Genomic DNA, 26,004 nt, shown 5'->3' with positions numbered 1-26,004 from the left:
AACCAAGGAGAGATGCTGGGTTCAATATTACCCAGTTCATGGAACTCCTTGCACTGTTCCTCGATGGTGTCAGCGACGGGCTTGGCAAACCATCAAATTCTCTGTTAAATTGGCGTCTTGTCATACAGGTGAATGCGTATTGGTGTGCTTGAGCACTCTCCCACATCATTATCACCAGTACTGATGACCGGTAGATGACTTCGGAGCATTTGACAAAACTGGTCCTTCTGAGAAGAGTCCAGTTCGTCGGAGATAGACAGGTTGTCTATCTCTTCCAATACGCTCGGTTCAGGAGTCAGGTCACACTCCTGTGTTATCAGACAGGATAGAGTAGCATCCACCATTGCCATGGTGAACACCTTAACCAAAAGATCCCCCTTCTTGATCTTGGCAGTTTCTTCAGATGAACCCTTAATTAAAATGAGGCTTTCCCATCTTTCAGTTTGAGGATGCCAGGGATTGCTATAACTTTCCTTGACAGACCGGGGGTTATGATGTCGCCATCATAATACATTTCCACCCAACAGTTGGTCGGACAAGCAGGGCACCTAAAAAAGGTGTCAAGTCCCTTAGGAAAGTTTACAGTACTGGCTCAATACTGGCAATCCTTATTGAATCGGCTGCGTGGACCTCAAGTGCGTAAAGCACTTGCTGGCAACAGGCTCCACGTATCGGGATGTAATACTCCCAAAGAGGTTCTTGGGGAGTACTGCCAATGCTCAGCTGATTTTGGGCTGTCAACTATCACCCCATTTGCTCTCAAGAACTGGTAACCAAGCACTACGTGCTCAGCCATAGTCCCTAAAGGCACTACATGGAACACACTCGGGGCGAATGTCATTCCATGTAGTATAGGGGTCAACAGTACAGTACCTAAGGTCTTAGGTCCTGTTTGCCCTAAACCCTTCAGACCAATGGTGGTGGGTACCATCTGCAGCTGGTAATCCTGTACTACTCTGGATGACAGGAGGTTGTCCTCAGTTCCGGAGTCAATGAGAGCATCCAACGCTCCCGATGGAAAATCAGACATGGTCACTGAGACAACCAAGAGTGGTATAGGAGCCATCTACTCCAGGTTAACCCTATGAAGGGTTTTCAAGTCTCAGTTATTATTATTATTATTATTACTTACTAAGCTACAACCCTAGTTGGAAAAGCAGTATGCTATAAGCCCAGGGGCTCCAACAGGGAAAATAGCTCAGTGCGGAAAGGAAAAAAGGAAAATAAACTATTCTAAGAAGAGTAACAACAATAAATATCTCCTATATAAACTATAAAAACTTTAACAAAACAAGAGGAAGAGAAATAAGATAGGAGAGTGTGCTCGAGTGTACCCTCAAGCAAGAGAACTCTAACCCAAGACAGTGAAAGGCCATGGTACAGAGGCTATGGCACTACCCAAGACTAGAGAACAGTGGTTTGATTTTGGAGTGTCCTTCTCCTAGAAGAGCTGCTTACCATAGCTAAAGAGTCTCTTCTACCCTTACCAAGAGGAAAGTGGCACTGAACAATTACAGTGCAGTAACCCCTTGGGTGATGAAGAATTGTTTGGTAATCTGTGTTGTCAGGTGTATGAGGATAGAGGAGAATATGTAAAGAATATGCCAGACTATTCAGTGTGTATGTAGGCAAAGGGAAAATGAACCGTAACCAGAGAGGAGGATCCAATGTAGTACTGTCTGGCCAGTCAAAAGACCCCATAACTCTCTAGCGGTAGTATCTCATGGAGGAGTCAGTTGGAAAAGCTCTGGACTGTGTCGAGGACAGGTTATCACTGGCCAATCCTGAAAGAGCCATTGGAGGTGCAATGACCTTTTCAGGTTGAGGGGTAACCTTGGAAATCGAGATTTCCGAGGCTGCCACCGGAATACTAGGGGCACGCACCCTAGTACTCACACCCCCCTTCGATGTAGCCCTATTTTCTACATCGAAGGCCTGGTGTTTAAAGCCCTATGATACGCCTCAGTTCTTGACTTCCTGGGCTTTGCCTTCTTGCTCATCTTCTTCTTCTTCTCCACAGTCCGAGAAGGATCACTGGACTCGCTCCCACTTCTGCTCTCTCGGCTACTGGTCGATCCAGAATACTGTAGTAGGACGACGGGGTCGGAGTAACACTCACCGGTACTGCTCTCCACCTTGAAGGAGTCTGGACAGAGATGGTCTCCCTTCCAGGGCTGCAGGCATTATCTGTGTTCCGGACAGGTGATCTGCTTATAAGCGGCGCCCGTTGTCCACACTGTGCGACATGATGGTTTGCCGAGCCACAACATAGGCACAGGTTGAGGCACCTGTGACACTCGTCCTTAAGGCGCCCTGATTTCTGGCACCATGCGCAGTACCTTCTCTGGAATTGAGACCTATCAGAGGTGCGCGATGGTGGCAGGCGCACTTCCAGAGGTGAAGGTTTGGGGACATGTCAAGGAGGACTGCGTTAATACGCTCTGTCAGGTCCAGGTGAACGGCTGGGGTCAGCCATGGCAACCATGTCGGCATATGACCTGTGCCATGACTGTCCCACACAACTGGTGAACAAATCCTCTGCCTTCTGGTTTCGCTGACAGGATACCTCTTCCAGAACACTCAACAGGTGTAAAACATCCTGCCAAGTGGCCTGACGGCCAGCGGAAACATTAATGGTGGCCAGAGACTTTTCCAACCAACTTGCAGCTCTGCTTGGAAGTTCTGAGGAGCTTCCGCCTAAGCTCCCTCTGGTCCAAACTATGGCGAGGATAGGCTAACCTGTACAGGGAGGCCAACCGGACGGCGTATATCTTCAGCAGTTCGCCCTCGCCACAGGTGGCACTGCTGAACTGGGCCTTCTTACCCACATCTCGCCTCTCTCAGGCTTCTCGGCACCAGTTGAGGAGGCGTTCCTTCATGTCTGGGTATGAGATCTCGGGACCTCCCATGGCCGAGAGTGCCTCCTGGATTTCTCCCTCTAGAAATCTTCCAAGATCAACGGTCCACTGGCCAGAGCTTCCTGCGGTATATTTACTCATGCAGTAAGCCTCAAAATCCCTCAGGAATCGGGCAAAACTCTGGCCAGTTTCTAGCTCGAAGATTCCAGGCTTGGGGTTCCTCCTGGAGTCAAGGACCTTGAGCAGATCAGACATGCCAACATCTTCCAAAAAGCCGTAGTTTGCTACGACTTCACGCCTGGAGACTATCCAGCATCTCCTCTATGAGAGGATTTTCGCAACAAGTTGCGATCAGGATTTCTGGACACATGCGAAAATCATCAGCATCAGTCTACCAGGCAAAGTGGAAAGTCTTCTCTGGTTGGTGTCATGGAAGGGTTATCTCTCCACTCGATGCCACTATTCCAGCAATAGCGGCGTTCCTCGTGTATTTGCGTGAAGAAATGCGCCTATCAGTCTCGGCAGTGAAAGGCTATCGCTCAGCCTTAAGCCATGCCTTCAGACTGAAAGGAATGGACATTTCTTCATCGCTAGAGCTTTCTCTACTCATACGGAGTTATGAACTTACCTGCCCCCAGTCAGAAGTGAGACCTACCCCATGGAACGTGGTTCTAGTTCTCAGGTCTCTTAACCCTTTTACCACCAATGGACGTACTGGTACATTTCACAAAACTCATCCCTTTACCCCCATGGACGTTCTGGTACGTCCTTGCAAAAAACTGCTATTTACATTTTTTTTGCATATTTTTGATAACGTCATGAGAAACTTCCGGCATTTTCCAAAAGAATGAGATCAACCTGACCTCTCTATGACAAAAATTAAGGCTGTTAGAGCAATTTAAAAAATATATATGACAAAATGTGCTTGAAAAAAAAAAAACACCGGGGGGTTAAGAGTTGGAAAGTTCCAAATAGCCTGGGGATAAAAGGGTTAAGAGACCTCCCTATGAACCATTACGCCAGGCAACAGATCGCCACCTGACTTAGAAGACAGTGTTCCTGCTAGTTTTGGCCTCGGCCAAGCGAGTCAGTGAACATCATGGTCTCATACGACATCGCCCATTCAAGGGGATGGGGAGAGGTAACGTTCAGCTTCGTCCCCGAGTTTATTGCTAAGACTCAGAACCCGGGAGTAGCGGATCCTCGATTCGACTCCTTCCGGATTTCTAGTCTCCGTACTGTTACAGATGACCCAGACAATCTCTTACTATGCCCAGTAAGACGTTTGAGGCTGTACCTCAAGAGAACAGCCGCAGCCCATCCTCGTGTACCTGCACTATTTGTCAGCACAGGGAGGACCAAGAGGAGGGTCACCAAGAACACCATCTCAGCATGGATACGCAGGGTCGTTGACCTTGCACTGAATCCAGACCCTCCTCCGTCACGTCGCCCCAGAGCACATGATGTCAGGAGCATAGCTACGTCCCTGGCCTTCAAAAGAAACTTCTCAGTGACGCAGGTTCTTCAGGCTGGGGTGTGGAAACGTCAAAACACGTTCCCATCCCATTACCTGCAAGACGTGACCCACAGGAGACTCGATTCGATTTCTACTGGTCCTGTGGTGGCTGCACAACAGCTCGTTTAAAACCTCAAGCTTCTTATTGGACAAGTAGCAGAAGGTTGAGGGTATTGTTACCCGGTTTTAGTCTGCCTGAATGAAAAGGTTTGACTGGCCCTTATTCTTTTCTTCATTCTCCCCTCTCTTGGGGAAAGCAGCATCCTGGGTTCTCTGCATAGCTGACCTCAAACTACTGCAGGTAAACCATGCTCCCTTGTGTACCTAATATTAAGATTAATAGTGTTGCGTCCCCATACCCTGACGAGGTGGTATTGGGAAGTCCTTGTGCACAGTTTTTCCATCTAAAGAACTCTGAATAACTTTCTAGGACGAGTCACATTTCTACATACCTTCACACACAGCTTGCGTACGCCGCGAACCTTGCATAGCAAGATTTTAGCAAGGGGCTGGGACTCCTTATTCCTTGAGTGCTAACACACTCAGATAAGGAGCCCCCGGGTAAAGCCAAAATGCCAGATTGGCTGGGACGTCCACCCTTCCTAATGGGTGAGTCACCCCTATTAAATAGTGTGGTTTGTATTCCAGTTACGGAACAAATGACAAATTCGTAGAAAATTTGTATTTTTCCTAACTATACAAACCTTAGCTATTTAACCAAACTTGCCCGCCAGCCCTATCCCCCTTGAAGTCCTACCTCCAAGTAAAGTGAGCTCAATCACAGGTGTATGAGGGGGAGCGGTAGCAAGCTACCCTTCCTACCCCCCCCCCCCCCCGCTAACTAGCGGTGTGGGTAGTTAACCCTCGTTAAAAATTAATGGCACATCATATCAGCTACGCCAAAAGCAATACCCCTATTAAATAGTTAAGGTTTGTATAGTTAGGAAAAATGCAAATTATCTACAAATTTATCATGTTACACAGAGAACAAATGATTCTTATTTAATTCTATAGTAAACTATGTAGCATATGTTCTGTATTTATTTCATCAAATAACAAGTTACTGAAACATATTTTGTCACCTTGATTTTTCAAAGGTAATCCACCACAGAGTACCAGTATTTCCTAATCAATGTTCACACCTATTATGCTAAACTGATCAAAAGTAGTCAGATTAGCAATTTGCTACTGCAGTGCCCTTACATGGAAAACTTTTATTTTTGTATTGATGGTTTTCATAGGCCTTAATATTTTGGATTATTAATAGCAATGTTTCATTTGTTAATTTACTTGATGGAGAATCAAAGTTATGATAAAATGAGTCACACTTTTTGTCTCATAAAGCTGTATTTTTTTAGTAGAAGTATGTTACTTTTACAAGCAATTAATATATTTTTAGATAATTTTTTTTTTAGTACAAACTCCTGAGTCATTTATTATTGAATGAATCTAAAATTTAAATTGTGGCAGATGTTAATCCATACACCTGGTGACTTTCAAATGGAAATTGAAATTAGAAAATATAATTTTTTATTTAATGTTCAGTGTGAATGTTTACTCTTGGGCTTCACTTTTTGATGTCAGAATTTGCTTTCAGGTCTTTGTTCTGCCAAATATCCTTTACACAAGCTCCCTGGTTGGGCTGTTGATAGTGTTGGATATCACGCGGATGATGGGAGGTAAGATGCAATTTCTGTAGTGTTTGTAACTTCTTTGTATGGTTTTTACTATTTTGATAGTATTCAGACATTTTATTGTTGCCTATAAAAGTTTATAATATGCTTTTAGGAATCCTAAGGTGCTGTTAGATATTGCTTGATTCTTTGAATGTTAGATTTTTTTTTTGTGTACTATCAAGTCCATTAATTTTTCAGTGGTAAAGGCATATAGAGATGTTTTATGTGACATTAATACAAATTCCATATATAAAAGATGCACAGATGTTTAATTTGTTTTCATAAAATTCATGTTGATGTTATTGAATGGAACAGATTTTTTTCCCACACTTATACAAACCTTACGTTTTTTATTACGGATTATATTTTCAGCGGAGCTGAAACTAGCTATAAGAACTTTGACTAGATATAAACTACCCTACCACTAGTTAGTAGGGATTAAGCAGGGTAGCTTGCCACCCTGCTCACACACACACACACACACACACACACACACACACACACACACACACACACACACCTACACCTGTGTTGTCCAGTCACTTTTTATTTTTGGCTCTTCACAGTAGACGTTCGACACTTTTTTTTTTCCCCCTAACTGTTTTTCGTAGCTTTTGACTAACATTTTTTTTCTTGTTTTTGATGAATTCTTTTATCGTTACAGTGCGAGTTATGTCAGCGGGTGTCTTTTTTAGGGCGCAGTCCCCTCTCTTTGCTCTCACCCCCTTTGATGACTTACTTCCCTTAGGCTGAGGGTGCCCTCCTCTTTGAGTTCCTTAGAGGAAGACCATTTGCCACCTTTTCGCTGACATTGCCGCTCTTCCTCAGTGCCGTGGGCAGCGGCTGATCCACTGGGGAAAGCCCTTCCCATATGCGGGTTAAGTTGTTCTGAATGTTTTCTTCAGCTAATAAATTTGATTTGATATCTCTTTACACAGTTCTGCGACACCGCACTCCTTCTTTTCGACAATGGCGGCCGTGGTAGGGAGTGGGCAGTCCTCAGTATGTTCTGTACTCTCTGGGGATTCCTTTCCTGTCTGCGGGATAGGTTGTCCCCCTAAGGGAGTTTGCTTTTCATTCTTTTTTTTTTTTTCTCCCCTCAGCGTTAGTGACTATGTTCTCCAGTTGGCTAAAGTAGCTGACGTAAGATGAGCAGAGCAGTCGTTCCTGTGGAGTCTGCTGCCCCTGCCTTGTCACCACCCTGTTTCCCTGCATCTGTGGCATCTCCTGAAGAGCATGCTGACGACGACCTTTCCCTCACGAGGGTTCAGTCCCTGTCGAGAGTAATACAGTTTCTGCAACACTCTGCTCCTGCTCCTTTGTTCCTGACGCCATGGCATAGGAACAAGGGCAGTGGCAGACTGGGTTCCTTCGGGTGTTCCAGTCGGGGAGGGGGATCTCTTTGGGGTGACCCCAGAAACTAGCTTCAGCCACGTTTCACAGGTAGCACACCATGCCGACCTTCAACTTGAGCAATGCTTATTGATGGTAAGCAGACAGCGCTCCCCAGAGGTCTGCCTCCAGGTGTTGGATAACTCTCTCTTCAGAGGGAGCGTTTACTTCCTCCAGGTATTGGGCTGCTCTCCCTTCAGAGGCAGAACTTCCTTTCATCCGCTACTGTCCAGCAACCTCCTCGCCTGCGGGGATGATTGCATACAGCAGCAACTGCCAAATACTGAGCTCTCCCCCTGGCTTAGCTGACTATTCCTACGGGGAAGAAGCCAAGTTCGAGGCAGGATTGACCCCAGAAACTAGCTTCGGCCACGTTTCACTGGCAGCGTCCATTCCGAGGTGAAGCTCCTTGCCGACTTTCAACTTAAACAATGCTTGTTGATTGGAAGCAGAGAGCGTTGCCCAAAGATCCGCCTCCAGGTGTTGGACAACTCTCCCTTCCGAGGGAGAGTTTGCTTCCACCAGGTGTTGGGCTGCTCTTCCTTCTGAGAGAAAACTTCCCTTTATCCACTACTGTCTAGCAACCTCCTCGCCTGCAGGGAGAATAGGTTACAACAGCAACTGCCAGAGACTGCCCTCTCTCCCTTGCTGAGCCGACTCTTACTACGGGGGAGAAGCCAAGTCCGAGGCAGGAATCGCCTGTGGGAGGTCTGCTCTCTTGTTCGCGAGTGAGACCCTCCCCAGAGGCTCCTTTCTTGAGACACGCTAGACACTCCCTCTCCGTTACTTCCGCTCGTCATTCTGTCATTCCCTTCCGAGGGAGAGTTTGCCTCCACCAGGTGTTGGGCTGCTCTCCCTTCTGAAGGAGAACTTCCCTTCATCCACTACTGTCTAGCAACCTCCTCGCTTGCAGGGAGACTAGGTTACAACAGCAACTGCCAGAGACTGCCCTCTCTCCCTTGCTGAGCTGACTCTCACTGCGGGGGAGAAGCCAAGTCCAAGGCAGGAGTCTCCTGCAGGAGGTCTTCTCTCTTGTTCGCGAGTGAGACCCTCCCCAGAGACTCCTTTCTTGAGACACGCTAGACACTCCCTCTCCGCTGCTTCCACTCGTCATTCCGTCTCGTCCAGCAGACTTGACTTGCCTCTTGGCTGCTGTCGGTTCACCAGCCTGCCGCTTCCCTGTTCACCGATCGACGTTCACCAGTTCACCATTTGCCTGCTCACCGATCAACGTTCTCCAATTCGCAGGTCTCCAGTCGTCAGCTCGTCGTTTGCCAGCTTAACGATTGCCAGCTCGCCAATCACCGTCTGACGATTATCGTTCGCTGATCGCTGCGCCGTTTGCCAGCTCGCTGTTCGCCATTCGTCAGCTTGTGATCGTCACTCGCTAGCTCAGGATCGTCACTAGTCAGCTCTCCTCTAGGTGGCTGTTCATACCAGCAGCCACCTTCAGCACCTCACGGATTTTCCTCTGGATACTTTTCCATTGTGCCTTTGAACGAGACCCTCACTTCATTGAAGCTTTTGCTTCTCGTGGACTCTTACAGTACTTTTCATCAGAGGAGTACCCTCATCTAGATGACATAGATCGTCTTGTCCCTAATCTCTTGGGGTTGTGCTGCTTTTGAAGCCCTTCCAACATGGAGTTGAAGGAGTTTAGCACAAATTTCCTTCTTGGAACCCAACCCAACAATCTCCATTGATGGCCACGGTAATGCTCAAGGTTTAACTTTGGTGCTTAATACCCCTCTCGCCTCGTGATTTTGTTGTTTTTCACACAAGCAGGGTTTCTTTTGGTTCCTGAGGTTTTCATCTCCGAACTTCAAAAAAAAAAAAAAAAAAAATGCATACACATGGTGAGGCTTCTTCACTGAGTCTCTAGTCATCGTCACGTTCGCAGACGTTCATTCCTCATGAGCATACGTTCTCCGCCTACACTTCATTCCTACTATGGAGTGGCTTACGTGCCATGGGCCTCAAGGACTTGGCTGCTGCTTCTCCCACTACCTCCTTCCTTGTTTCACATTATGGTATATGATTACCTTACAAGCCAAATCTGCATGGAGAGGACATTAGGTCTGTGTCTTCTTCAATTACACAAAAAATTGGCTTATTGAGAAAGTCTTACAAGATTTTTGGTGATCAATCTATTCTGAAGAAGTGTTTTTTAATTCTTTCATTCTACAGTAGGGTCCCGAATTATGCGAGAATTTGGTCGATTAATGACCTCGTGTAAATAGAAAATCGCGAATTTCGAAACACACAACTAACAGAAATAATTCCATTGCGGCCATGGCAACCAGCGATTTGCCTATTCAAATGTGTTTACTACCCATTTCCAATACTTTCTTTGTACTATTCTGTATTTCTTTATAATATCAAATTGTTCTTGTAAATAAATAAAACATTTAATATACTTTAAAGTTCTAATAACTTGAAAAATGGTTAAAATTACAACCAGGATAGGTGTAAACACCATATATTTCCCGTTATAACACAACCCAAAATACAGACAAATTTTAATGTTTGTCATATCTATTGTATAATACAACTGGTGAATAGCAAAACCATCACTCTATAGACTAGCTTGTTGTATGATTGAAAATCCAGAATTATCAAAATAAAGGCGATTTTATATCATGCGTTTCCTAAACACGCTAAAAAGCACAATAGAAAACGACAACCAATGTTTTGTTTACGTTTATCTCTGATCACAACGAAGAAACAGACGCATTTATACATGTGTTTTTGAATTGACAGCAATTTTACCAAGTATAGATTATATGTTGAATTTGTTATAACCAATGTTCTAATTATTTTTTATTAGAACTTTCAAATAAATGAAATGAATGCCATTTATGAAATGTTTTTCTTTATGATGCCGCCTGAAACGGAAACCTTCCATTTGTTTACGCTCCATCTTCGATCATAATAAACAAACGAATGCATTAAACACACATGATCTAAGTCATAACTAATGATATTACAAACATTTAGTAAACATTATGTTATTACAAATATTTTACTTACCGTATCCATATAAATTCCTAAATTCGTAGCAAAGCTGGAATTTTTTTTTTTCCTTGTGCGTTTAATCCACAATAGCAAACTGCCGCTAATGACAGAGTGATAACTTACGATAATTCTAAACTGTTACGAAAGATAATTGTCCTTTCCATATCCAAAATACTTTTCCTAACTTCAGTTATAAGTCAACTTGTACCCACCTCAATTATGGATCCATATGCAAAAAAGGTAAAAGAAGAAAGTACTAGGCCTATTTTTAAAGTCACCGAACAATTAGGTTACCGCTATAACGTTCGATGTGAGAGAGAGAGAGAGAGATGGTTTTAAAGTACTAAACAATAAATATGATAGGTTATAACACATTGGTGTTTATGTAATATTAACTGTATAGATGGTTTGAATAAGTTAGGAAATGGTGTAAACAATTCTTTGTTATTGTATTCGCGCGGAAGCTAGACATCAGCTGATGTGATCACAGCCAAAAGTAAAACAAAAATAAGTTAGCAATACTCGATTTTTAAAACACCCGAAATTTAACAACATAAGTACATGTTTTATAATAGCGCAATTGACATTTAAAGAGTAAAAATTTTCTGGAATAGAATGGTGTTTCCTAGTTTGCGGACGAAATCGGTTACCGTATTTTAAGCTATGATTGAAGTGGATGTATACACGGTATAATTTTTTCGTTTTGTATTTAATTGACACTTCAAGAAAACCGATTTTGGTTTCTTCATCTATTTGTAAGTATTGTATAACGAGAGAGAGAGAGAGAGAGAGAGAGAGAGAGAGAGAGAGAGAGAGAGAGAGAGAGAGAGAGAGAGAGAGAGAGAGAGAATCAGCTGTTGTAATTGAATGTCGTGTTTTTGTTTCGTGTACCCCCTGAAGCGAGGAATTGATCGCCACAACTAACAATATTCATGTTAATTTCATTCTTAAACTCAAGTTGCCATATATGAACTATGGTTTTATTTCTTACGGAGAGAGAGAGAGAGAGAGAGAGAGAGAGAGAGAGAGAGAGAGAGAGAGAGAGAGAGAGAGAGAGAGAGAGAGAGATTTCTGCCATCAAATCTCTCTCTCTCTCTCTCTCTCTCTCTCTCTCTCTCTCTCTCTCTAGATTTTATTTTACCGTCTACTCTACAAAACCAATGTTTGCAAATCAAATGTATACTGTTTAAAATATGACAAAATATTGACGACTCGTTACCGAAGTTTAGGCTATTCACTGCCGATAAACGAACCCAGTCTACTCGTGAAAACCTTGAACGCCCAGAGGGAAAAATAAGGCTTTTAAATATACTGTACTAAACAAAAATAATGCTTTAATATACCATCATTAACACTACCATTACAATTATCGTAAGGTTGGAGAAAGATAAAGATTGCCGAGAACGTAACCACATTTCTGTTTACATTTTGTCAGCTGGACTCGCACAGTTAACAGTTGATTTCATTGTTGATGTGGAATTTTATCCTTAAATAGGCTATTCATTATGAAATTATGTTAATGAAATGTAATGTTAATATTGTTTTGTAACATTTATTATAAATCACCGTATTTAGGGCTACCAATATACTTAAAAAGACAATAGATTTGATACATTTTGTAGTGCTTGACTCGCGAACTTTGAACAGCCTCGCAGATACAGAAAATTTATTTTTGAAAAATAGCGATCGCGGAAAAGGGGAATCGTGTAATTCGAACACGCTTAATTCGGGACCCTACTGTACCTTGTTTTGAGTATTGTTCTCCTGTCTGGTGTTCAGCTGCTGATTCTCATCTTAATTTGTTGGACAGAAACTTACGGTCTATTAGATTTCTTTTAATCTTTGGCACCGTCGTTCAATTAGTTCATTATGCATGTTGCATAAGATTTTTCATAACTCTGACCATCCTTTACATTCAGATCTCCCTGGACAATTCTATCCTGTTCGTAATACTAGGCAGGCAGTTAATTCTAATAGCCAGGCCTTCTCCATCATGAGGCTCAATACTACACAGTATTCTAGAAGTTTTATTCCAGCTATTACCAAGTTGTGGAATGATCTTCCTATTCGGGTAGTTGAATCAGTAGACCTTCATAAGTTCAAAGTTGGGGCAAATGCTTTTATGTTGACTAGGCTGACATGAGTCTTTTTATTGTTTATATATGACATATCTGTTTTGACGCTGTCACTGTTTTTAGAATGATATATTGTTAATTTATTCTCATCATTTATTTATTTCCTTATTTCTTTTCTTCACTGGGCTATTTTTCCCTGTTGGAGCCCTTGGGCTTATAGCATCTTTCTTTTCCAACTAGGGTTGTAGCTTGGCTAGTAATAATAATAATAGTTGCAAAGGCGCCAGCAACGGATTGGATTTCGGATGCAGTTTGTGGATCTGGTCCTCCGCTTGCATCGGGAGACATAACTCTGTGAGGTTACTCCCTCTTTTATTCCCTCGGTTCTAAGGGATTGAATTCAGTACTGTCTGACTTAGTTGCTAAGATCTTCCGTATGCATCAGAAGATCTGGTCAACCTTGGATGGGTGACGTCCTGCCTGAGAATACCACAGGTTGTCGGCGTCTTGCGTGTTCCCGGTCTCCGTCGGCTCATGCTCCCTCGGAGCTTTGTTTAGTGTCTTTAACCTCCATCCATGGAATTCCTTCCCGTAGAGACATGAATGCCCAACCCTTAACTGGACTTGGTCTTGTTCGTCAACCCTCGAACAATGACTTCTGTAGCCGGAGCTCTTCCATCAGCTGAGGTTATTCAATAGGGATAGCTTACTTTCTCGTCTTTGAGTGAAGTTTTTTTTTCCAGAATGCATGAAATATCATAGGAGGTTGGGCTCAAGATAAATAGAAGAAAGACAGATGATGAGAACAGGATATGCAATGAAAGATGAAATATCATTAGAAGGAGAAGGATTATTGAAGTAGAATAACTGGAATATTTAGGAGCAATGATCACTAATACAGGGTCTTTAGAGTTGGAATTTAATGAAAGTAAATCAGACAATGACAAGGTTAAGTCAAATTTGGAAATCAAATCGCTTGAAATTACATTTAAGAATAAGCTATACTGTACAGTATATCAGTTTACTGGTGTCGGTGTTACTATATGAACATGAGTCGTGGTACGACAATGAAACAATATCCAACAGATTTTGTAGATTTGAGAACAATGCCCGCAGAAGAATATTAGGAGTGAAATGCCAGGACATATAAAATTAAACCGAAATTACTCGAGTGCCATATGTGGATGAGATCATGGTGAGGGATTGATGGAGATGGTTTGGTCTTGCTCTTCACACTCCCCAAGAGAGATTAGTTCACCAAACATTTAATTGGGTTCCACAAGACACTAGAAGAGTTATAAGACCCAGGCCTACATGGCCGAAGACTATGAAGCGGGAAGTAGGTGATGATGAATGGAGAAGTACTGTATTGATTTAAAATCTTAAGATAGAGACGACTGGCGAAATCTAACCAAGGCCCTTTGCGTCAAAAGGCATAAGAGATGATGATGATGATGAATGGATAAACCCCTCCTACGAGCTCTTGAGTACTCATCTCATTTTGACAAGGACAGAGAATCCACAGCTAAACAACAAAAGCATACACTCCTCTTTCTTCCACCCTGCTTTGGAGGAATGAGACCGGTTCTCTTAATCTTTGTGATCCAAACATCCGATCTGATGGGAAGACGTGGCTCATCAAGGTACTGCAAGTTTCTAGTGTCACCTTCTTCCTACAGAAGTCTCAACTTTTGTCCTCTCCTCTGGGAACGAATTTGATCTTCAAACTTTGTCATGCGAGGAGAAGGCTTACAGTCATACAAACAGTTAACCCAGGACTTCCTGTACAAGTTCGACCTTTTAGGGTCATACTCCTAGTTTTTTCCTGGACATCTGTCATCACAGAGGCATGTAATGTCAAGGAATGGTCCATCAGTTTCGATAGCACCTCAGGTTTTCACAGGGGTTTTTACCCTAGGGTAAACCTAATCCTTCAGGATAGCCCTTGTTCTCTGATGAATTCGGGACGACTGGCTGATCCTAACAGTCACAGGCTCATCCTACACAACTTCTCGAATTTACCACAACCTGAAGATTAGAGTAAATCTCTTGTGATACCCGACATCTGTATTGGATATAGGTATCCTAGACATGGCCTTCAGCTTGCAAAAGCTTTTGCAGGTTCGCCAAACCCGCACCGGTCTCCGTCAAAACCAACCTCTTCAGGAACTATCAGATCCTAGGTGCTTCAGCACCAAGGATCTTCCTTTTCTCTGGTTTTCTTCAAAATCTGAGCAAGAGACGGGCCTGGTAATGAGGTTGCCGGATGAGAACGTCATCCAAGGAGCTGACCTCCTCGTATTTTACCGTTTTGACACTTCCTGCAAATGCATCAAAGAAGGGGGGAAACCACATACGGTATCACACGTCCTCAGGGCTCTGGTCAGAGCACATTTGGTGCCATCTCTTAAATCTCCTTGAAATGCAATCTTCCGGCTTGCGGGAAGAATCACCTATAGTGGCAGCAGATGTTGGTCTCTTTTTTCCTGTCCTCGGGAAAGACTTCCTTCACCTATTTTTGGTCTCCCCTTTGAGGATTCCTCCGAGGGGGAATGGTCTCGCCTATTCCCCACCATCGCTCTTCGAAGCAGGCCTTGTCATCGGCAGTCTTGTCTCGTTAGAGTACTTGGCTTGCCCATTAAACTTTCTTGCAAAACAGACGCGTCACACCCAGTTGACATGTCTGCAACTCCCAAAAGAGAACTCTGGGTGAACTCCCTCACATTACGATCTACTCTGACAGCCACAGGTGAACATCTTTCACAAAGTGTTGCTTCGCTGCGAAGCCATGCCTGAAGACTATCTAGCTCCTCTCCCAGGGAGTCCCCATTTGCTACAAGTTGCAGATTAGGGCTGGATTCCAGCATATTTTTTATTCGTCTTTGGTTTCCCAGGCCAAGTGGACTTTTTCTGTGGTTAGAATCGTACAAGGGTTATCTCTTCCCTCGACGTCACTATTCCAGCAATAGTTGTTCATTTTACCTTCTGTAGTAAGGCCGCTCTCGGTCTCGGGCGATGTGAGGCCACTGCTCATCCTTGAGCCTCTCCTTTAGACTGAAAGGTTTTGACCTACATTCTACTTTGTGTTCTCTCTTCCTTCAGAGTTTCGAGTCTATTTGTCCACAGTTTCAGGGGAAATCCCCTCCATGGGGCCTGGTCCACTTCCTTTGATCCAGGGGGTTCCCCAGTTTTAGACCCAGGACTTTTAGGAGCACATCATTACCTGACCTCAAGGACATGTCCCCCCTCATGTTGGCCTTGGCCAAGAGAGTGGGCATATCCCAGGGGTCGCCCTCAACGTCTCCCATTCACGACAACTAACCCAGTAATACTCGACTTCCTTCCAGGCAGCTCAGACCCCAGGTTCAAGCTCTTTGTATTGGAAGTCCTTTGTAGTATGGTCTATGGTCCTCACCAACAACTATTATGCCAGTGATTAAGTTGAGGTCCTACCGCAAGGAAGCTACAGTAGCCCGCCCCCGAGTGTTCGGTGCTCTTCACCAGACTAGGGAAGGTCATAGAAGGGTCACCAAGAATACGTTCTTGGCTGGGATTTGCAAGTTCTTGGACCAGACATTGAATCCCGATCCTTCTCCTCAGGGAGGTGACCTATAGCTCATAATGTTAGGAGCAGGAATACACCTCTAACGTTTACAAAAGCTATTCTGGTACTGGGCCATGCCAGCAGCTATGTTAAAGCGCTAATGACCTTTATCGCCTACTTCCTGCAAGACGTAACCCACAGGAACATGGAAAGTTCTCCATTGTCCCTGTGGTGACTACACAATAAATGGTTTACAACACCTCAAGCTCCTTGATGGACGAGTAGCAGATGGGGGAGGGCAGAGTTTTAACCGTGGCTAAGCCTGGGGTGAATGACAAAGAATGACTGGCTCTTTCTTCCTTTCATCTCCCCCTTCCCCCCCCCCCCCCCATACAGGACAGCAGCTCCTACAGTACTCTACAAAGTTGGCTTCCACTGTCTGCATGTAGAACCATTTCCTTAGTGTAACCTGGTATATATAGTTATACTTATGCCCCATACCCTCTGGTGAGGTGGGATTGGGTAACGTCTATGGTTGATTTTAAGATTCCTACGTTTCTGAGTATGTTTACCTAGACTAGTCACACTGCTAGTATCACAGACTCAAAATTGCTCAGGCTGCTAACCGTGCTTTGCTCGAATAGTTTAGTGAGGTGTCAGGGTTTCTCCCTGTTATGTGCAGAGGACGTACAGGAAAACCCCGGTTCCAAGATCAGCCATTTGGTCCAGACTTTCACCCTCTTAATGGGTTAGTCATCCCTAATAAACAGCGTAAGGTTTGTAGTAGTGTTGGAACAAATGACAAATTTGAAAGTGATTTGTATTTTTTTGTAACGATACAAACCTGTAGCTATTTATACAAATTGGCCCGCCATTACCTGTCCCCGAAAAAATCCTGCCTGCAATAAAAAGTGACTAGACAATAGGTGTGTGTGAGCGGAGTAGCCAGCTACCCTGTCTAACACCCCCACCCCCCACCCCCCACTCCCCGCTAACTACCGGTATGGTAGTTTATACTTTGCCAAAAGTCTTATGGCTCGTTTCAGCTTTGCCAAAAATATAATCCCTAATGAATAACTACAGATTTGTATAGTTAGGAAAACTGCAAATTTTTTTAAAATTTGCCATGTTTTTAGAACAGTATTTTTATTTCTGTTACTAATCTAAATTACAATGCTTCTAGGTTGTATAAAGCCCGTCCAAGAGGGGTTGTATTTGGCCCAAGATGTGGTGCTGGTGATCGAATGGGTTGTGGTGTAAAGTTTGATCAGATATCTCCAGAGAATGACCAGACTTCTGTACCTGTCTTTTTTACAAAAAATGGGAAGGAGGTAAGAATTATTACCTTTATTTTAGAGAGTAATTGGGGATGAAGACATTTGGTGTCTTAATATTTAAGGACTTAAAAGTGTAATTTTTATACAATTTTTTATACACCTTTAAAGAACACTTTACGTTACTATTTATATTTTAATGTAATTGTCTACTTTCATTTCAATTATTGTATTGATGTGCATCATATTCCATTGTTTACTTTCTTATGAAAAAAGGAAAATGTTATACAGTTAATACAGTAAATAAAACTGAACCTCTTGAAATAAATTGACAAACTCTAATATCTGACTGATGTAACACTTCGTCATTTATTTTTATTTAATGTAAAGAATTTTTTTATTTTTTATTAGGTTTAATTTTGTTCATGTGATGTTGATATATAAAAATAATTAGATATAATGTTGAATATAGGAGGTACAAATCAGAGAAAACCAGACAGATGATGATTATGAAAATGGGTCACATGAAAAAAGGGCTTCATTGCAAAATGTATTCAAGAAACACTACACAGTTTTTCCAGGTTGGAGTTGTCAAAACTTGCAAGAAGGAAATGACTAGTTTACAATATTTGCCCATGAAAGTCAAATGTATTTTCAATATAAACTTGTCACTCACATACAGTCTGATTTTGTGGCATTTCTCCATTCGTTCCTCATTCTCTTGCATCCTCATCTCAAAACCTTCTTCCACTCTCTTTACAGTTCCCTTTAGAGCTTTCAGTTCCTTTCACATCTCTCACATCTCATCAGCCTCTTATTCTTGTGCAACAATTTCTCCTCACGCTCCTTACTCAGCCGCAATTCCTCCCTCAGTAACTTGTTCTGCTCTTCCATTTTTTTCAGTCTTAAATCTAATTTCGTAACCTATCAGTCCTTCGTCCAAGAGTCCAGCTATCGATCCCAACTCAGCAGTCCCTGTTCGGGCACCAAATAATGTGGAGGGATGTCACAAGAACAAACCCCACACCCTTGAATCACTCTTAACAGACAAATTGTCCCACAACACAAACTTTCCCCTTATGTTATCAACTGGACTCTGGGGCAGAAGGGAAATAAAAACAAACCATAACCTTAACACTATATTCTTAAAACTAAACACAACCAAAGTTATTACTATACTTAAAACTAAAGATATACAGACAACACAAAAAAGCTTAACATACAAAATAAATAAAAATACCACATTCACATAAACCTGAGAAAAATATCAAAACTTAAAACTAAGATGTACCACAACCAAATACGTTTATTATTGTATATTTATAACCGATCAGTCTTTCTCAGCACAGCCACCAATCTGTGGCAAACGGAAATATATTCAGTTCCAGTCAATTGAACTGAACAGTCATAATCGTTGTCACCATCATTATCATCGTACTTAATTTTAATAAACAGGCCAGGTCATCAATGGTTGGGCAATCCAAAAGAGCAGTCTAACACAATCAATTACAGGCCAGGTCAGCAACTATAGATCGGCATTCAAAAAAATAACTCCAAAGGAGGAATTACGGCCTGCAAATGAAAAAAGAAATACACTTACTAACACTCCTAGCTAACTAAACTATCGCACTATAATCAAAGATAAATAATAAATTGTTCCTATCACTCACAATCACGACAAGCAAATATAAACAAAACTGTACTTACTCAAAAAATAATCAAACACTTCCACGCTGGTAAAAGAATAAAAATTATAATCCAGCATTCACAAACACAACTGCCTCTAGCTGCAGTCAAATCAAAATAATCATTTGCCCAAGACATGCACCACTGTCCTAACCTAGCTAAAACATAAACAACCTCATTTATACCAACAGTCTTTCTCACAACAAACAATCGATGCGCACACACACACACACAACAGTCTTTCTTACAACAAACAATCGATGGTCTCTCTCTCTCTCTCTCTCTCTCTCTCTCTCTCTCTCTCTCTCTCTCTCTCTCTCTCTCTCTCTCTCTCTCTCTCTCTCTCTCTCTCTCTCTTTTTTGGCAAACAACAACAAAAATAGATAAAAATAAAACAAAAATCAATCCTCCACAATGTAGGGATAATGGTGGGGAAAACAGTTTGCAAAGATTACGAGATGAGGATTTATTACTGTACATTCAAGAAAAAAAAAGTTATAGGAAACTGCTGTTCAAGGGATAGTGGAGTGGACTGGGTCAACATTCCTCTTACTGCACCAATTCAGAACTGATATTACATTATCATGTAGAGGTTGAAGCTCTGGTATGGCTTAAGATAACTTAAACTTCTTTTGTAGAAAGTCCTCTACATTTGAGACTGGTAGATATATCACTTCTCATGCCTGCTTCAGCATTGTCCCAACTTTGCTGACTACAACCATGCAATCTCAGGGCGACTGTATACATAAGTGTGTTACAAGGAAGGCCTTTCCCCAGATAAGAAAGTTGATACCGGAGTGAAAACTTCCATCATCTAAGGGAACACTAACCACAGTCAAGGTATCCATGATAAAAACAAGCTTGTCTGGGTTAGTCCTGGGTTTCACAACTGAAACATTTTGCTTCTTTTATGCCTCCAATTTGAAGATGCAAGTGCAGAACAGAGGCCATGCCCTGCAGCTAATGACTAACAAAGGTTTGTCCTTTTGTTGAAGCTTTTCCCCTGGTTAAGGTAGCTGTAATCCATGAAATTATTGTAGATGTTAAACTTATACTGTCAAAGATAGGCATTTCAAGAATACCACACATTATAGTGATGGAGAGTATATTGAGCTGTTTGTATCTGTAAACCTCAAGGTTTGAAGAGCAACACTCCATCTGGATCAAGTTCTGATTGTCCGTGGGTGAGCGATTACAGTGTTAAACTGGTATGGTTGGTCTCCCTGCCCAGAGAAGATTAGTGTTGAAATCTCAGCGAAGTACTAAGCAATCCTGATCACCAACATTCATGGATGGGTTTTGATATTTAGTACCACTGCTGCTATCACCTTCACGTCCTGAAGGTGGAGCATATTTATTAGTGTGACTGCAGACAATGTCGTGACTAAAGGGGCGCCAGTTTTTATTCACTTGGCCAGTCTGGACAACTGAGGAATGCTTTTTGCTGTTAGATCCTACTTTAGAGTTGTATGTTCCTCATTCAAATTACCTTGAAATTGCCAGGTGCATACACTTCCTGCTGCTGTGACTATAGTTGCCCTTTTAGGAGGAGGTCAATAGGTGGAAGCTAAAAGTATGGTATTTAGAGGTTAGGCGGAGATGGTTATGGTTGAATATCTACCTATGGCAAATACCATCCTGTGTCATAAGACGCTACAAGTGTAAGATGCACCCTATATTTAGCCAAGTAATATTTTTGGGAAAAAAAGAAATATAGGATTTTGCAACCTATCATAGCAGCAATTCCTAGTCGGTAAATTCTAGTGGGATTTTTTGTCTGGCACAGTAAATTTTCATATTTTGGGTGTATTATGAAAAACCACTAAACCAGTCATAGTTGATACCATTGTAACAATGTTTTCAAATGTATGTTTACATGAAAGCAATGTTGCCAAATGCGCATGATAAAATTTTGATAGAGAAGTAAACTTTCGGTAATTCTCAAATTCCTCATGTATAAATTTTCATGCAAAATGAATTATTGCTCAAATAAAGAATTCTCTAGAAATTTCACAAAGTGGAATATTTTCTCTGTTGTTTGTCTGACTCTAGGTCTACTGGGTTTACAGCTTGGAATATTTTCTCTGTTGTTGTCTGACTCTAGGTCTACTGGGTTTACAGCTAACTTGGTAACATTGCACTCAACTTACAGTGAGATGCCGTTTCAAGTTTCTGTTCACCAACAACTATCTGTATAATTTCAGAACTTATGCAACAAAGTCAGTACTAAAATATTAGATTTATTTATTACATATGAATGATAAGTATTGCTTATATTTTATGCTTGGTGCACGTGTTTCCTTGTCATTACTGAGGTGTTTCAGGGTTGTCAAATTCCCCTATTTAACTTTATTTTAGTGTTAAGATGCAGGGTGATATTTGGGGGCATTTTTCAGGAAAAGAAATTGCCTTATGACAGGGGAAATATGGTAAATTTCCCATGCATTAGCCACTACTTAGAGATTGAGATTTTAATTTGTAGAGGATGATTGATAAGGGTTAAGTTATTAGCATATGATAGTCTAGGAAACTGCAACACAATTACAAAAGAAAATTAGCATTATGATTGAAGTAAGCAGTATTAAAGTATATTGATAAAAGATATAAACAATGCAGTAAACATATACTAAAAGAATCTCATTGAAGGTTAATCACCTGCTTGTCAGTGCTTATATGTACAGGATATGAAAGAAACCCAGAATATAAAAATAAAGTACAAAAAGGCTAGAATAGTTAAACTTGCCTCTCACATATGATACCGACCAAACGAAGATTAATTGAATACTGTACTCTACATATACAAAAAGCCTAAAGTTACCTAATGCCAATATGGACTAATTTCAGAACAGTTAACCAGCTAACCACTAATTAGCTAATTGATAACAAGCAATAAAACTAATAAGCTAACACAACCTACTGCAATTAATGCAGTGCCAAAAAAATATTACTGATCTGAATTAAAGGCATTGTTCCAAGAAAATGCTAAGGATAATATTTTGCAAGGAGTACTAGAAGATAGGAAACTGCCAACTGGAAAATAGTTGGGTGACAGCAAAAGATCGCTATCTGTTGAAGCTTAAAATTAGAAAAAAATCATTGGTCAGTAAAGAATAAACAAAAACTTAAAGTGATAGAAGTGAAATTAGAAAGAAATCTAGGAATTGTAGAGCTTTTGGTAATTGTGCAGCAAGGAACAACTGGAGACTTTTCTCGGCAGTTAAAGGCGCTGGAGAGACAAAAAGTGAGGCATATATATGTCAAATAAAATATAGTATTTGAGGATATGTATGAGGTCCATGCAGACTGAGATGTTCCTCTTGTTCTGTCTGTTAGGCAAAATATTTCAGTTTTTGGGACATTCAAAGACCACAAAAAAGTGTTGTATATGAGTGATAGTAGATTTATCAAAAATTTATTTTTCTATAATTTCTTATTGTTTAAATATGGATTATCTATTTTTAATACCCTGTATCATACATTATTTTTCTATTGATTGTTTTAGCATTTATTTGCAATGTATAATAGATAAACAATTCCTTCTTTTTTTTTTTTTTTTTTTTTTTACACTACTTCAGCTTTTTTCAATGCTATGAATCTACCAAAATCAGATAGATCTAGCCATGGCGCTAATCGGAGACTTTCCCAGATTAGCGTGTGCTACCCATCCCTCAAGCTCATACAAGCTGATGCTTATTTTTCTTTTGTCCCCCCTTTTAAGAGTATCTCCATATATTTTTATAATCCCCATTCAATTTCATTGATCCATGGGCTAATTGTATTCGCTGTTAAGATATATGATAATGCAGTTTTGTATCAATTGGCAAACGCATGTTAAACTTAGTTTTAAATATGAATAAGTTTAACATTGTTTGTTTTAGATATGAATAAGTTTAACATTGTTTGTTTTAAATATAAATATCATTGCTTATGAATACACAAAATATATGCTGATTTAACAGTTTATAAATTATAGCACCAATAATTCTATATCACGTGCTCTTGTTCAGACCAAAATTTAATTAATAGGGAAGTATGAATCAAGTTTATAATGCATAGCTTACTCACATTTAATTTGTGATGACTTGTTAAAACCTAGCTTATAATTGTTATTCTAGATGTGATTCATATAATTGATGGCAAACTAAAAATAAAGTATAGTAGTACTAATTTGGATAGCGTATTAATATAGCCAAATCCTCAGTACTCGAGGAATACTTTTCTCAGTGTGCCTTAAATAGTGCTTTCTAAGACCATACTAAAGGTCTTTTGCAGCAACTCTTTAGTATCCCAGCCTCATTGTTTTCTGTTGATTAGGTTTTATCTATTCTCTGTGATCTTGTTCTGCCCCCTTATCCAAAATACTTCAGTATTACCTTGCTCCAATTTTCATTTGTCATTTAAGAAAAAAATCTTTGGGAATCCTTATGAGTCTTGAAATGTGATTTAGTGTTTTCATTAAGATACTCAATGATATGAAATATAGTGATAAATTCTCTTTGGCATTCATTTGAGTCTAGAAATGAGTTTGTCAATTTTTATAAATTACTTTATTGTAAAGAAGGTAGATACTAATCTGCATGATCTCCACTCCAGTGACCTTGACAAGGGATACTAAAAAGATGTGTAACAAATATTTAAAATTTTATCATCATTGTGTTTTACATTTTGCTAAACTTTTCAGCATCTTATGACAATCTTTGATATTGTGCTTCGAAGAGATAAACACACATACTGTACTATTCGTATGGCATTGCAGCCTTAGTTAAGAGTTTAGCAATATAAAACACATCAGGGAGATACAAATCGTAAATACTTAAAGTACTTCATTAATATTATGTACATAGACTGTCAGCTTAGGCTATAATATTGGGTTGCCTGTAGTTATGAGAAAGTATCTTACAGCAAAATAAATATATATATATATATATATATATATATATATATATATATATATATATATATATATATATATACATGTTAAAAGTGTCCCATCCCCCCCCAACTTAATTATCTACCTACCTTTTTCACCATTACTGAATCTTGAGCGTACCTTGTGACATCATCTGCTGTTTGATATAGTATTTTATTTGTCACTTAACCATTTCCAACAACATTCAAGGCCTAGATTCTCTTAAAGACTTTTCCGTATCTCATATTCTGGTTGCAATAATTTTGTTTCCGATTATAGTGATTTTCAATCTTGTTCAGTATTTGCAATTTTATTCTACCATTTTCTTAAACAAACTACAATATGATAATTTTTTTACCCAGAGGTTCTCTATGGTTCTCCATTCTAAATAGTCATCTGATCGTATGTCTTGATTATTCTTCCAAATTTCTTCTAAATATCTACAAATAAGTTGTAAATTTCTTGAAAGGTATTTCTTTATTTACATCGATATAAAGATAATACCTTAGTCAAATTAATTGTTATTAACTTTAGCAGTTTTTCTTAACCAATGTTACATTCCCTTTTCCCACACTATCATTCTGTACTTCAGTCTTGCTGCTCAATTGGTTCAGCTTTGTAGAGTGTTGTCTTTCCTTTTTCCTTTGTATATTACTTTTATAAAACTCCCCCTGTTTTTGTGATCTCATTTTCTTTCATGATATTTCCATTCATCTTCTCAATGTCTTTCCTAATGTTTACAGATGTTACATTCTTTTTTGTCCCTTTGACATAATGATGGATTTAAAAGTTCTCTGTAAGATCTCTTCAGCTATGTTGTCTTGCCTTTTACGTTTATCTGTTCCTTACAGTTTCTTCTCGCTTTGCCTTGTAATTCTTCAACTTATCTGTTCCTTACGGTTTCTTCTTGCTTTGCTTTGTAATTCTTCAACATTATTTGTTCTGGCATAAATACAAACCTTCGTCCTATACATAGGAGAGATAACAGAAAAGCTGGAGAACACGACAGTTAAAACTTTTATAATGTGTAAACAGCTGGCCAGTAATTACCAGCTGGGAGCGGGGAAGCCCTGCCCCTCTGCTTGCTTACTGAGCAGTCACTTTAATAGCAGCCATAAGTTAGAACAAACATTTTCCACTGGCTGGAGATTTTGGCGATTATTGGCTTTCAAGCGTATTTTCTTATTTTCTCTTTGACACTTGTTCTCAGTAATGATGCTAATAGTATCTTGGAACATTGTCCTTAGGTCTAGGACATGCTTAATGATATCATTGCCCTTGAATCAGACTTTTCCGAAGTTGGAAGAATATAGCATCAGGAGTAATAAGCATCTTCCTGAATAAATACCCATATCTTTCTTTGGATATATGCACTCACCAGCTATATTTCTTCCAGCAAGTGCTGTTGAATCAACATTCCCCGACTGGATTGGAATAATGATTGCCAAACTTGAGTGTGCTTAACAAGTGACCATGCTCACCCGTGGAAGAGACATGCTTAATGCTAGCATGTCTTCCATGCGCCTCCGTATGGAATGTGCAACAGTGCGAACGCAAGACTCTCACCCTAGTGCTAGCTCTTCGGAACTTGTGCATGTTCTTCTTCAAATGTGCTGGCATGGCCAGGTGCACATACTTGAACGTGGTGCCTTTGAGCGCTTGCATAGGGTGACTAACCTTACTTGACCCCTGGCGTGTGCTCAGCCTGTTAGGGGTTTAGAACATGTGGGTTACAACACCTCACTATTACATAAGTGCCTCATAAGGCACTAGCACCCATTGAGATACAGTACTATCATTAGAGAGTTATTGGGTCCCTTGACTGGTCAGAGAGTACTGCTTTGGATCTCTCTCTTTCTGGTTACGGCTCATTTTTCATTTGCCTACACACCCACACACACCGAATAGTTTGGCCTATTCTCTCCACCTACCCCTCTGCTTGCTTACGCAGTCACATAGATAGCAGCCATCAGTGAGAACAGACGTTCTTCCACTGGCTGGAGATTTTGGCGGTTATTTGCTTTCTAGCATATTTTCTTCTGTACTCTTTGATGGCACT

General features: G+C 40.7%; 1 protein-coding gene across 1 annotated transcript in view; it reads left to right on the top strand.

Moving 5' to 3' along the window:
* Positions 1-26,004, top strand: part of LOC137640050 (SPRY domain-containing protein 3-like) — a 165,674-nt gene that overhangs the window by 42,904 nt on the left and 96,766 nt on the right. Inside the window, 2 exon segments of the mRNA XM_068372441.1 lie at positions 5,972-6,053; positions 17,260-17,407. Coding sequence (XP_068228542.1) covers positions 5,972-6,053; positions 17,260-17,407 — 230 coding nt within the window.

This window comes from Palaemon carinicauda, chromosome 4, assembly GCF_036898095.1.
Source record: "Palaemon carinicauda isolate YSFRI2023 chromosome 4, ASM3689809v2, whole genome shotgun sequence".
NCBI classification, from domain to species: domain Eukaryota; kingdom Metazoa; phylum Arthropoda; class Malacostraca; order Decapoda; family Palaemonidae; genus Palaemon; species Palaemon carinicauda.
Note: the sequence above shows the minus strand (reverse complement) of the source record. Positions and strands in the feature narration are given on the sequence as shown.